We start from the raw sequence: 12,744 nt of genomic DNA on the forward strand, positions 1-12,744 counted from the left end.
TAAATAAAATATTACCTGAAGAACTCCTGGTCATCCTTGTACCATTTGACTGCGTAGAGATCTTCATTTCCCATATCAAAATGGCAGTCCAAAGTCATGTTTTGTCTTAGGTCCGCCACAGGAGGGGCGTCCATTCGCGTGAGGCGTAATGCATTAGATTGGACCACTGGAAAAGAAAGTTCAAAAGTTAACATTACTTTAAAAATGTAAATAATAGTCAAATTGAAAAAAAATATATTTTAGAAAAGGTTTCTGCTGAAAAAGCTGTTTGTTTGGTATATAAACACATTACTGAAGCTCAAAAGTTAGTTCAGGTTCGTTTCAATGTTACATAGTTTGGTAAGAATTAATTGACAAATTTATTCAATGAAGTATTGTTAGATTTCTGCCCACTATAAATAATTTTAGTGAATACTTTTATTATCGTATTAATCAGACTGATTAGGCGTATTGATCACAACTCTTTACATGCGGTTTTTTGTAAATAGTGGTAAATAGTGATTTCTCACGATCGTATATGTCGTTAAATAGTGGTAAGTAAAGTAAACTTCGTGTAACCTTCTGGCTAAGGTCTAGTGTTAGGGTTTTCAGGTCGCGCAAGCGCTCCTAACATGACTTAACGACTGCTTTGGTAGCCGGGACCGACGGCTTTACGTGCCCTCCGAAGCACGGTTGCAGCTCATTTAAATTAGAAATTGAAAATTTTGTCGGTGCCGGGGTTCGAACCCGGGCTCTCCAGCTTGTTAAGCCAGTAACATAGCCACTGAGCTATGGCTGCCACTAAATAGTGATAGTACCATATCAATGAATCGACATTTCGTTCCGCACATTACTTTAAGAAATTCTCAGTGAATACCATCAAGGCAAGGTGTATTGTTATTTTTTAAGCATAGTGTTTATCTTATCTATTGTTGATTGAGGCAGCTCTGAAATTTCTATTATTATCTGTGACGATTACTGGACGCTTATCATGAAAAAGTGTTTTTTAATATTAATAATTATATATTATATGATTCTCACACTTTCAGAAGATGCAATATACAGTAGAAACAATAATGAAGAATTTGAGACTTAAAATTGGACACGCAAAAGTTATTTTGTTGTGCATAGATATTAGTAGGTACTACCAAATGTCATCGATTGCGCGAAAATCGCATTAGCTAGGTCAAAAGCCTCGACTTGACAACAACACTTTCAATAAGATATATGACACAGGTAAAATACCATCAGACTGGCCAAAATCAATATTCGTAACACTGCCAAAAAAATTCAATGCCTCACACTGCGATGACTATCGAATATTAAGCATGATGTCGCATATCCTTAAAACTTTTTTCAGAATCACTCATACACGAATTTATAACAAGTGTGAGTTTCAGATGAGTGGCACTCAATTCGAAATTCGAAATGGATTTGGAACACGAAAGAACCCTTTTTGCCTTAAATTTGTTTTACACAACGATGCAGAGACATGAATGTAGATGTATATGCATATTTTATTGGCTATCGAAAAACATTTGACTACGATAACCATCAAAAAATGACCGAAATTCTCAGAACAAATGGAATTGAAGAACAATACTTGCGAATTATTCCAGAACTATATTGGCACCAAACTGCAACATAGAGAACACAACATCCGAAGATTTAAGAATTCGACGAGGAGTGCAAAAAGGTTTCGCCTTACCACCGCTGTTATTTTATCTGTATTCGGAATCTATATTCAGAAAAGCATTAAACGAGGTTCAAGGTGGAATCAACATTAATGGAACCAGCCTAGACAATATCAGGTACGCTGATGATACTATCCTAATAGCAAGCAACGCATAAGAACTATATACACAATATCATAAATGCGGTAGTTCGTCATAGCGAAATGTTCGGTTTATATATAAATCTTGCCAAAACTAAAATTCTACTATTTTCAAAGATATCAACAAACGTACATTTGTATGCCAAGGGACAAATATAATAAAACAGAACAAATATTTACTTCCATAAAACATTTGGGAGCAAATATCAACAGCCAGTCTAACATCATCATCATCATCAGTGATGCTACAGCTCCACAGCCACAGCCAGTCTAACCCCAAAAAAAAATTCTTAATGTGCTAAATCTATTCTCTTGTGGCATTTTTAAGTAATTATTATTTAAATGGGAATAAGCCACAAGTAAAGGTTAAAGTAAGTTTAATTTACTAATGTTTGTATTTTAGGAATGAGGTCCGAAGTGGAAATTGAAACGTCAATAAACTTACTTTAACCTTTAATTGTCGCTTATTCCCATTTAAATAGTAATTTAAAGAAATTCTATTAAGAATCGAACAAGCGGGGAAAACACTCATGAACATGAAAACATTTTTTACAAGATCACACCTTAGTCTAGAGCTCAGAATTCGAATGATCAGATGATACGATTTCTCCTTCTATAGTGAACTACAGTTAAACCATTCTCTAAGGTTCTTCAGCCAGGAGATGCGTCTTCTTCCTATGCTTCTTCTTCCTTGGATCCTTCCTTGCATATTAATTCTCAGCAACTCATATTTTTCTCCTCTGGTTATGTGACCCAAATATTCTAGTTTTCTTCTTTTTATGCTGTTCATAATTTTTAACTCCTTATTTAGACGTCGTAGTACCTCAGCATTGGTAATCCTTTGAACCCACTGAATTTTTAATATTCTTCTGTAACACCACATTTCGAACGCTTCTATTTTTCTTATGTGTTGTTTCTTCTATGTCCAGGCTTCCATTCCGTATAGTAAGATAGAAAATATGTAACATCTTAGAGCCCTCAATCTGAGATGCAACTGAAGGTCTCTGTTGGTAAGCATTGTTTTTATTTTCACAAATGCTTGTCTTGCAGTTTCAAAAGTGAAAAGAAAGTTGGACAATGGACTTTAAAAGAGAACAAAAATAGATGCCTTTGAAATGTATCTATACAGACAGGTGCTGAAAATTCCATGGATACAAAAAGTTACCAACGTGTTACCAACGGTGAGGTACTGCGACGCATAAGTAAACAAAAAAAAATACTCAGCATAATCAAAGAGAGAAAAATACAATACTTAAGTCATGTGTTGGGACGTGGAAGATATAAATTACTCCAAATTATATTAGAAAGTAAAATGTTGGGCAAAAGATTAGTTGGAAAACGCCAGAACTCGTGATTGAAAGACCCGAGGTGATGGTTGGACCGCTCATCCACAGAAATCTTTCGTGCAGCAGTTTCCAAAGCTACAATTATCATTTAGATCGCCAACCTTCGAAAGGAGACGGCTCAATAAAAAGGTCAATTTCAAATTACTGTATTTTAGCTAAAACTTTATTAAAACGAGTTTAGCAAAGCTCAAAATGTTTGTGTTTAGCAGCCCCTCTTTGGCCTTAGATTATATGGATCTTAAACGCCAGTGTCAGCTATATATTTTTATGATTTTATACTTCTTAATATATACGATAAATTCAAAAAGTATTAAGTCAATAGCGAAATAAACTTAAAGATCACTGACGTCATTAATCAAATCATTCCATCGCGTTGTTTGAAATGTTCAGGTACATTACCCCCGATTGCCATAAACTTCCGCTGAGCTCACATTTCGATGAAGTGTAAGTGTGGGCGACTTTTATTCGGTTTTAGCGCAATTACGGTTTGCAGCTAACGCACCAGCTCCGCCGCTACCGTCACCATCAACACCACCACCGGCGAGAAGCATTGGAATGTGGCAAAAACGCTCTTTGGCGGAAGTTTGTTTCCCACTAAAAATGCCGATGTGTCAAAAACAATACTACGCTCAGGACGTTTGCCATCGAAACGATTGTAACGAGCAATTTCTCAACGGAATAACACATTTTTTTTTAAAGAACTGTGCAGCATTTTTTGTTTTATTTGTAATTTGTCAACGTAGTTTTTATTGAGTCTATTACAAAATTATAAAATTGACAAATGACATTGTTTTTTCTATTTTTAAACTGTTTTAAGAAAAAATTAAAAAGATTGTTTTATTTTCATTCTTCTTCTTTATTAGTTCAGGGTATAGGGATTTTTTGGCTGTTTCGGCATCGAACTCAGCTTCTTCAAGGAGTGTTTGGTAACTTATTATTTATTTAATTAGTCGATTATCCTTTACTATGTGCATAAGTTGTCTGTTAAATTGTTATATTTTCTTAAAACGGTCTACACACATCTCGATAAGACCACTCATCTGTCGTGACCGACAACGTTTCCATTCCTTCTTATTTCCATTTTTCAGAATTTTTTAATTCCTCGTCATAAAAGTCTTTTGCTTTGGTTTTCCTGTACCTATATATGGTTTATTTGTACTTAATTTTGTGTTTTAATATCTTGTCACTGTTCTGTAAACGTTGTTTCATCTGTTTTTCCACTTAAGCTTGCATTAAATCGTCCTTTATATGGATGCTACGCCAGCAAGTATTGCTAAGCCACTGATAACAAACAATTTCTAATTTCGTAAAATCTACCCAGTTACCTTTAACTTTCTGCTAGCAAATTCCAAAGAAATCGCTGCTGGTATAAAGCATTCAAAAGCTGTTTTTAACCATTAAAAACTGGTACCTTGGAAATCCCCGTTAGCAATCATTCAGAAGGGAGTTTTAGTTAGCTAATAGAAATGTCAAAGAAATTTCCCCTGACCTCTAATAGGTGAGGCAATGATAATTTGAAAGTAGTCACGTGCTTAGTATCAAATTGTATGACAGCTTAGTTGGTCGCGTCTTGGTTAGAGTTTTCAACTCTCGCATATTGGTTAGTGTTAGTTTAGTATTTGACCAAATTCGACGCATATCTGGTTTAAGAGTTTTAGAATCTCGCGTATTGAGTATACCTAGTTATAGTGATATATAGCTTATAGTTTAAAGGCTACATGTTTCACAAAGGCTCATTACTAATAAAGTATAATAATACTAAAGGAAACATCCTTGGTTCATGTAACAGTTTTAATAGTAAAACGTATAAACTGTAACAGTGCTCTCGTATGGTGTTTAGCGCACTCGTGTAAATTGGATAATGATCTGCGGTTTAAATATAAAAACTTTACGCTAAAACTTTGCCTAGATCTCAACTTAGTTGTATTAACAAAGTTAATCATTAAATTACGTATTTTTTAATGCTTGTGTTTTTATTTTTCACTTTAGTGGGTGGTCCTTCGACTTGGAACTAAATACATTACTTATTAAGCTCTAAGTGGTAGTAAGATCGCCATCCTAATTTGTGGAACAAATCTTCCAATTATTTCTACCATTTATACTTACTTCTTGTAACTTTATTATTTATTATTGTTATATTGAATTGGTTTTTAATTTTGATTTTAGTTTGGTCGTTTTTTTTATCTGCAGTCACGATTTTCCGTAGGTAAATCTAATCAAAGAATTTAAAACATATTTAGTTTTAGCCCTAGGTCAACATCATCTGCATACAGATCACAATACTGGTTTCAAAATTCCAAGAGCTGTAGCCTCCATCCGTTTCTATAAACAAAAAATTATCATATACTTACAAGACCATTAGAAACGAAACACATGCACTTGTAAGCAAAATAAAAAATGATCACTGGAAACGCTTTTCGAAACAAATGGAACATGTTTTTACAGTCTGCAAAAGGAAATATGGCGCTTCAGAAGAGGTGAAAGAACTACTAAAACTAAAACACATAGTAAAAGATACGTGGATTAACTACCTACCTAAAAAAGCTCTATGCAGAGGAAGAACAAACGACGCTAGATCCGAAAACACCAGAAATTACCATAAATGAAGAACTTACTATAAATGTACAGAAAGTTCTTAAAATACTTAAAAAATAAAGAACAGAAAAGCAGCAGGTAAAAACGGGATATCAAACGAATTACTAAAATATTGAGAAGCAGCAATGACAGAAAAATTAACAACATTAATTAATAAAATTATAAAACACAATAAAATACCGGAAAAATGGAGAATGAGCGAACTAATCCTACTATTCAAACGAGATAAAAACAGCCAGAAAACTACAGAGGTATAATTTTTTTAAATACTGTTCTAAAACTTACAACTAATTGTACAATTACTAATAAATCAGAGGATAAGATTAGCAGATAAACAACAGGGTTTTCGTAGTGGAAGATCGTGTACAGATGCAATATTCGTTTTAAAACAAATTACTCAAAAATCACTAGACTATAATAGACCAGCATTTCTGTGTCTAATTGACCTAAAGAAAGCGTTTGACTGAGTAAGACTCAAAGATGTAATCCATCTTTTGTATAATAGAGAATTTCCCCTAAATATTATAAACATTATCGAAAACATCGACCAAAACAACAAAATTGAAATCAAAATAAATGGACAACTTACAGAACCCATAGAAATAGGCAGAGGAATAAGACAACGAGACTCATTGAGCTCTTTAATTTAATCATGGATTATATCATCAAAAGGGTTAACAAATGAAGAAAATACGGAATGGGAAACAAAGAAATAAAAATACTGTGTTAGGCAGACGACACAGATTTAACATAAAAACAAAAGAATTTAATATGACAATCTCATCTCAGAAAACTAAAAGAATAGTAGTCAGCATAGAACCAACTAGATGAAAAATAAAAATTTATGGCATCAGTATTAAACAAGTAATAAAAATAAAATACCTGGAAATTACACTGTCCAGCTATGGAGACCTGGACAAAGAAGTAAGAGATCAAGTAAAAAAAGCAAATAGATTGGCAGGATGCCTTAATACAACTATATGGCGAAACATACACATTAACACTGAGATGAAATCAAGAATTTATAAAGCCAGTGTGAGACCAATAATGACATATGCCTCAGAAACAAGACCCGACACAGCAACAATGCAAAGGCTACTGGAAACGGCAGAAATGAGAGCACTGAGAAGAATTACAGGAAATACGCTAAGAGATTAAAAGATAAGTGAATACATTAGAAGAAAATTTAACGTACAGAATATAAATGAATGAACACAAAATAGCAAAAAAAGGAATAACCACATGAGCAGAATGGAGGTGACCCGTGTCGTCAAAATAGCAAGAGAAAAGTCACCAATCGGCAAAAGAAGTATCGGACGACCGCGCAAAGATGCAGTGACAATCTTCAATAGAGGTATTATTCATATCTGCCTCAATAAGAGAGATGAGAAAAACTTGTTACCTAAGCATGCAGACCTCTCTTCAATCATAATGAAATATCCTTCCATCAATCTAGCTCTATCCATCAAAAATTTGACGCCAATTCCTAAGCAACTGTAACGCCAGCGAATTACGTAACAATTGGCGGTATACATAGACTGTTCCCGACTCATGGAGTTAGAATCTATGGAGAGGGCATAACGTGACTAAAAACGACCTCACTTCGGCCATATTGTTAAGATTGTTTTGACACTTTTGACAGATCGTATATGTTTGTTTACGTTTGTTGTTTTTCGAATATTTTTAGTTTTATAATACTTTTATAGAAACTGTAATAATATATTGTGATAGTGCATAATAATGGTTTCTTGTTCTCAACGTATTTGCAGTAGCAAAAGCAATATTAATAAAAAATCTTCAGGAATAACGTTCTACAGGTTAGTATACAAATATGTAAACAAAGTAATGGCCCATACTTTAGAGAATAAATTAATAGTATTTGACTGTATTAATTTATCTTTATGTATAATATATCGTGTTTTTAGTGTTTATTGCGGGATAAGTAAATCACAGTTTATTAAAAATGTATTGCACTTTTTTAGATTATGATTAAATCTTCTGAATAACTAGTCATATTTTTATAGTAGTTTTATTATTATTGAGTCCGGCCATTATCCCACCGCCATATTGGTATCATCGTTAGCCACGCCTACCTACGCCGTTTTTTAATACACGCGTTAATATGCTCATAGCTTCTCCATAGATTCTAACTCGATGTCCCGACTGTATATATTGTCAACGTTATTATAAACAAACCCATAGAAGAGTTTTTTAATTTGAATAATACAGGAACTAATAAAAACTGCTGGTCACAGTCAAGTAATATATCGTAATTTAAACAGCAAACAGTTTTTTTATAACTCTGCTACATAAAAAACTTCTAAGCCGTTTTTACGAAGGAAATCTTTTAGATCTTATCTTATGTCGCACACAACTTCGGGAGATGTATACGCAAAGAAAAGGAAAAATTCCACCGAGCTAGTCCTCTCGTTTGTCTTGATACTCGTATATTGTTGATTCAAGATATATCTTTATTTTGAAAAGTATGTTGTATGTAGGGCACTTTCGCAGCCACCACTTATCATCGTTATTGTAGCTATGAAGATTTACTGTCCAGTTGGCCATTGTAAAATCCTAGAAGTTTTCTAGCTAGTGTGCGTTCTGTGGTGAATTTGAAATAGTAATTATTATGTTAAAGGAGAAGCAGAGTTAAAATATTAATTTTTTTTGTTATATTTTTACGTACTTCTGTAATTAATTTTAGTGAAAATAAAGGTAAAGCAGGATGTTCAAAAAATATCAGTATCTATTTATTTATTTATTTACAAATAAACCGTGAGCTATAAATTATTTTTCTGCAACCATCCTAAAAACTATACTTTCAGTATGATTTATTAATAGTCCAGTCGTCACAGAGTTGACCCCTAAAATTCCTACGAACCAGCTAAATTTTGCTGAGAATATTAATTTTGGGACCCCAAAAAGATGCAAAAAAGTTAACCACTTTTACCCCCGGCTTACCCCTCGTAGGGGGGTAAAAACACAAAAAATCGATTTATTAAGAATCTCTAAGCCGCAGAAAAAAATGTTTTAAATAAAAAATGTAGCTATAGTCCATTTCCATCATATTGATAGCACATTATATATGCAAATCCCTAAACTGTTGATACGGGTGACTCAATGAAAAATAGATATTTGTCAACAAGTTTACAGAAGTATATAGGTAAACAATTTTAAATTGAGTATGACCACCAGGTGTAAAGGTTGAAGCAGAATAGAATACAATAATTTTGAGGGTTACTAATCCCTAAATAAAGTTGCCAGTGTCGGAATGATGAAGATTAACAGGTACTAATGAATTTGCAAGAAATGTAAGATGATTATTTTATTGGTTATATATAAAATAATTTGTGGCCGTAACAGGGGCCGATTTGTAAAAAAATGAATATTATTTTAATCAAATTACATTTCAGATTCACTGCTTTCTTCAGAATCTAAGGAATCTTCAACTCCAATGTTAATTATTACCGGTTCCAGCATTGCATCAGTCATATTATCCAAATTCCACATTTTATTTTCTTTCTTGTGAGCATGACTAACAGCATTTTTCCAATTTTCTGGAGTTACTTTTGATAATAAATGTTCTAATAATTGTCTTCTAATTTAAAAGTTTTGTTGTTGCGTCCGACTTCATCCTTTACCTGAAATCATATATTTTCTATCGGATTCAGATCACAGTGGTATGGGGGTAAACGTAAAATAATTACATCGCGGTTTAATGCCATTTCATCAATTAAATATTTTTTATAAGCTGCTTTATGTTGCCTTACAATAGGTAATAATTTCTTTTTTGTCGAATTCTCCTTGTACTCAATTGCGTGTTTATCCAACCATTCGATTATCTCTCCTTTTTTCCATGCCGTTGTTGGCAATTTTTCTGCTAGTCTTGAATGGTAACTAGCATTATCCATGACTATGACAGAATTTTTTGGAATTAAATCCAACATTTGCTCAAAATATTCTTCAAAAACGTCAGCAGTCATTTCCTCGTGGTAATCTTTGGTTGATTTTAAGGCAAAACTTAATAATCCCCCATTGACAAAACCGTATTCGTTTCCAGTATGGGTTATTATGGGTCTGCTTCCTTTTTCAACTTGAATATTGTTTATTCCAGTAGATACACCTTCGATGAATGCCTGACGGGAACTTTTCACATTTGTATCAACCCATAGATATGTTACAGTATGACCTTCATTTAGCCAAGTCTCGTCCAAATAAAAAATTGTTTTCCCTTCTTCTCGGTACTTTTTAATAGTTCTTAGATAATCTCGTCTCCAACATACAATGTACTCTTTTTCAATTAAAACGGATATTCTTCTATTCTTTTGCCAACGAAATCCCATCTCTCTCAATAGTCCCCATAATTTCTTGTTGCTTATGATTGGTAACTCTTCGTTTTCTCTAATTAATGTTTGGATTTTGTCCAATGTTGGCAATTCTTTGTTAAAAAAAATGAGTGGACGATGCGTCTTATCATGTTTTTATGTATTTCTTCAATTTCCAAGGGTTTACTCCCTCCACTCTTCTTGAGAGATGAAACAGTTCCTCCTTTTCTTTCTTTTAGGATTCTATAAATTGTTGCTTCTCCAACCCCTGTCATATTTGAACACATGTTAACGATTTCACGAACATTACTTAAAGTGCGTTGATATACAAGTGCATCGTGTACATTTAATATTATATTTTTCTCTCTTAGACTGAAGGCACCTTTAAAACTACACTTAACCGGGATAAAACCTGTTGTCGACGTCATTTTTAAATGCAAATAACAAAATATCGACACCAAAAACGTAGGTAGGTAAGACATGAGCAATGTACATCTACAAACTAAATGGAAGATGCAAACAATTTCTAATTTATATTTTTGGCATAAGCTATAATGTGGCATAAAAACTACTTAAACTATCATTAGTGAAGCCTTATCAGTAATTCCAGGTAATCGTACAAAGAAGGTATTGTTTTTGTGTCGGGCGATAACTTGTATAGAAAACAATAATCACTTTTAAATTACTGTTTACATTAATTTATTTCGTGAAACATTGAATTCTCTCGTTAATCACCCGTGTATAATTAACAATAATCGTGTGGCATATATACCGACGTTTTTTACGCACAAAAAAAGTATAGTGAGATTCGTGGACACTTATTTTACAGAAGATTTTTTAAAAGATAATGAATTGTTGACGGTATCTTAAAATATTAATTTTTTTTTTATTTATCAACTTTTACTTATCATATTTTCAAAACAAGTATAGGGTGACGCCTATGGTTTTTTGACCTGTTGAGGATTTGCATACATAACGTGCTATCAATATGATGGAAAAGGACTATAAGATAATTCTAAAAAAATGTTTATTAGCATGTTTTGTGTATAATGAACCGTTCTGTCAGAAATAACACTTAACGAGACAGTCAATTTTAATTGCCAGTTTCACGCTCGAAATCAATGTTCAGTATTCGATATCTTTTGATTCAAGTGTCCTATCGGCAAATCGACACCTCGTACGTAAAGTATCGTAACCAACAAATTTTTTTGTTGGTTAGCGGAAAGCTCTGCAGTTAGACACAAACAGTAACTTTAAAATCATAATTACTTTTGTTTATAAATAATCAACACAATAAACTAGTTTTCTTTATAGTTTTTTTTTATTTTGTATGCAAATTGGTTAACTGACTTTTGCCCAGCTGTTAAAAACTAATTTATTTATTCTGTTCTAATTTCAGATCAAGATTTTTTACAGTGTACAAATTCGAAACTTTGTCGTTCTTGGAGTATTTTATTGTGATAGTAGTGAAACTAATTTTCTGCTCTAAATGAATTCCAATATATACGAAAGACAAAAGGCAAATTTAATTTTTTCTGGAACCGTCATGGAACGGATGGAGGGAAAAACTTTTAGTTTCCTCGTAGTTCCTTACAGTCTACAAAACGGAATACGAGAACTTTCTATCCTGGTAGACAGAGTTGGACTCTACAATTGTTTTGGTCTTTTACAATGTTTCAAGATTCTTACACTTTTACTAAAAAACTTATCAGAAATACAATTTAATCCACGTGAAACTTTGGAGCGTTTTGATATTAATAATTTATTTACAAATATATCATTATACATTAATTAGAATTTATTGCTAGCACTGTTTTATGTAAAAAGTGAAAATCGCCAATAAAGTTTATTAAACGAATGACGGAGAATTTGAAAATTATTTGAATTTTCTTGTCTCAAACTTTGCAGTACTTAATAAATATATAATGCATCTATATAATCTATTCTGGTACAAAATATTATACCTAAGGAGCACTAAGTAATTAGGAATTACAATTTCCAATCAACACAAAACTTTTATTTCCAATCGACCTTTAAAATCTTATTCAAAACTGTGGCAATGGTAATTATCAATCGATATTTTTAAGATTTCTGTTTTCAACAGCCCTGTAGAAAGTTCGTTATATACTTCTTTCATAAAAACTATGCTATTATATATTTAAGTCCAGTAACTTTTTCACGAAGTTCCGCTCTTATCGGAGATTGGAAATCATTCCGGTGGTAGTAAGTTTGTTACGTGTCTGAAATTCAATTGAACTACAGCTGAATCATTCATGGAGAGAACACTCACTGCAATGTCGAGTGCCCATATCTCCGAATCTCGTCTAGATATAAATTAAAAATAAAAAGCACTAAATTATAGAGAATGACACACTGACAAATGAAATTTTCAGAGTTTTCTGTAGAAGCAATCTTCACTTTTTATTATATTTTTGGCGGTCATTGCATCTTCGACATCTTCTCTCCAGGACTGTCTTAGTCTACTTTGTTTTCTTTTAGTGGATATTTTCTATCATTTTTGGCCATCTTCAGGCATTTTTTGTAAGTGTCCATACCAGTTTAGTTATTTGACGCCGTACAACCCAATCCTTTTTATGATCTATCTATATAAAAGACTATGATGACAAGTCACACCGTTTGTCCAGTAAACTAACGACGCCATCTA

General features: G+C 32.9%; 1 protein-coding gene across 1 annotated transcript in view; it reads right to left on the reverse strand.

Annotated features, from left to right (window-relative positions):
* Positions 1-12,744, reverse strand: part of LOC140448794 (uncharacterized) — an 853,042-nt gene that overhangs the window by 167,003 nt on the left and 673,295 nt on the right. The window contains exon 5 of the mRNA XM_072541909.1: positions 16-166. Coding sequence (XP_072398010.1) covers positions 16-166 — 151 coding nt within the window. The remainder of the gene's footprint in view (positions 1-15; positions 167-12,744) is intronic.

The sequence above is a fragment of the Diabrotica undecimpunctata genome, chromosome 8 (genome assembly GCF_040954645.1).
Source record: "Diabrotica undecimpunctata isolate CICGRU chromosome 8, icDiaUnde3, whole genome shotgun sequence".
NCBI classification, from domain to species: Eukaryota; Metazoa; Arthropoda; class Insecta; order Coleoptera; family Chrysomelidae; genus Diabrotica; species Diabrotica undecimpunctata.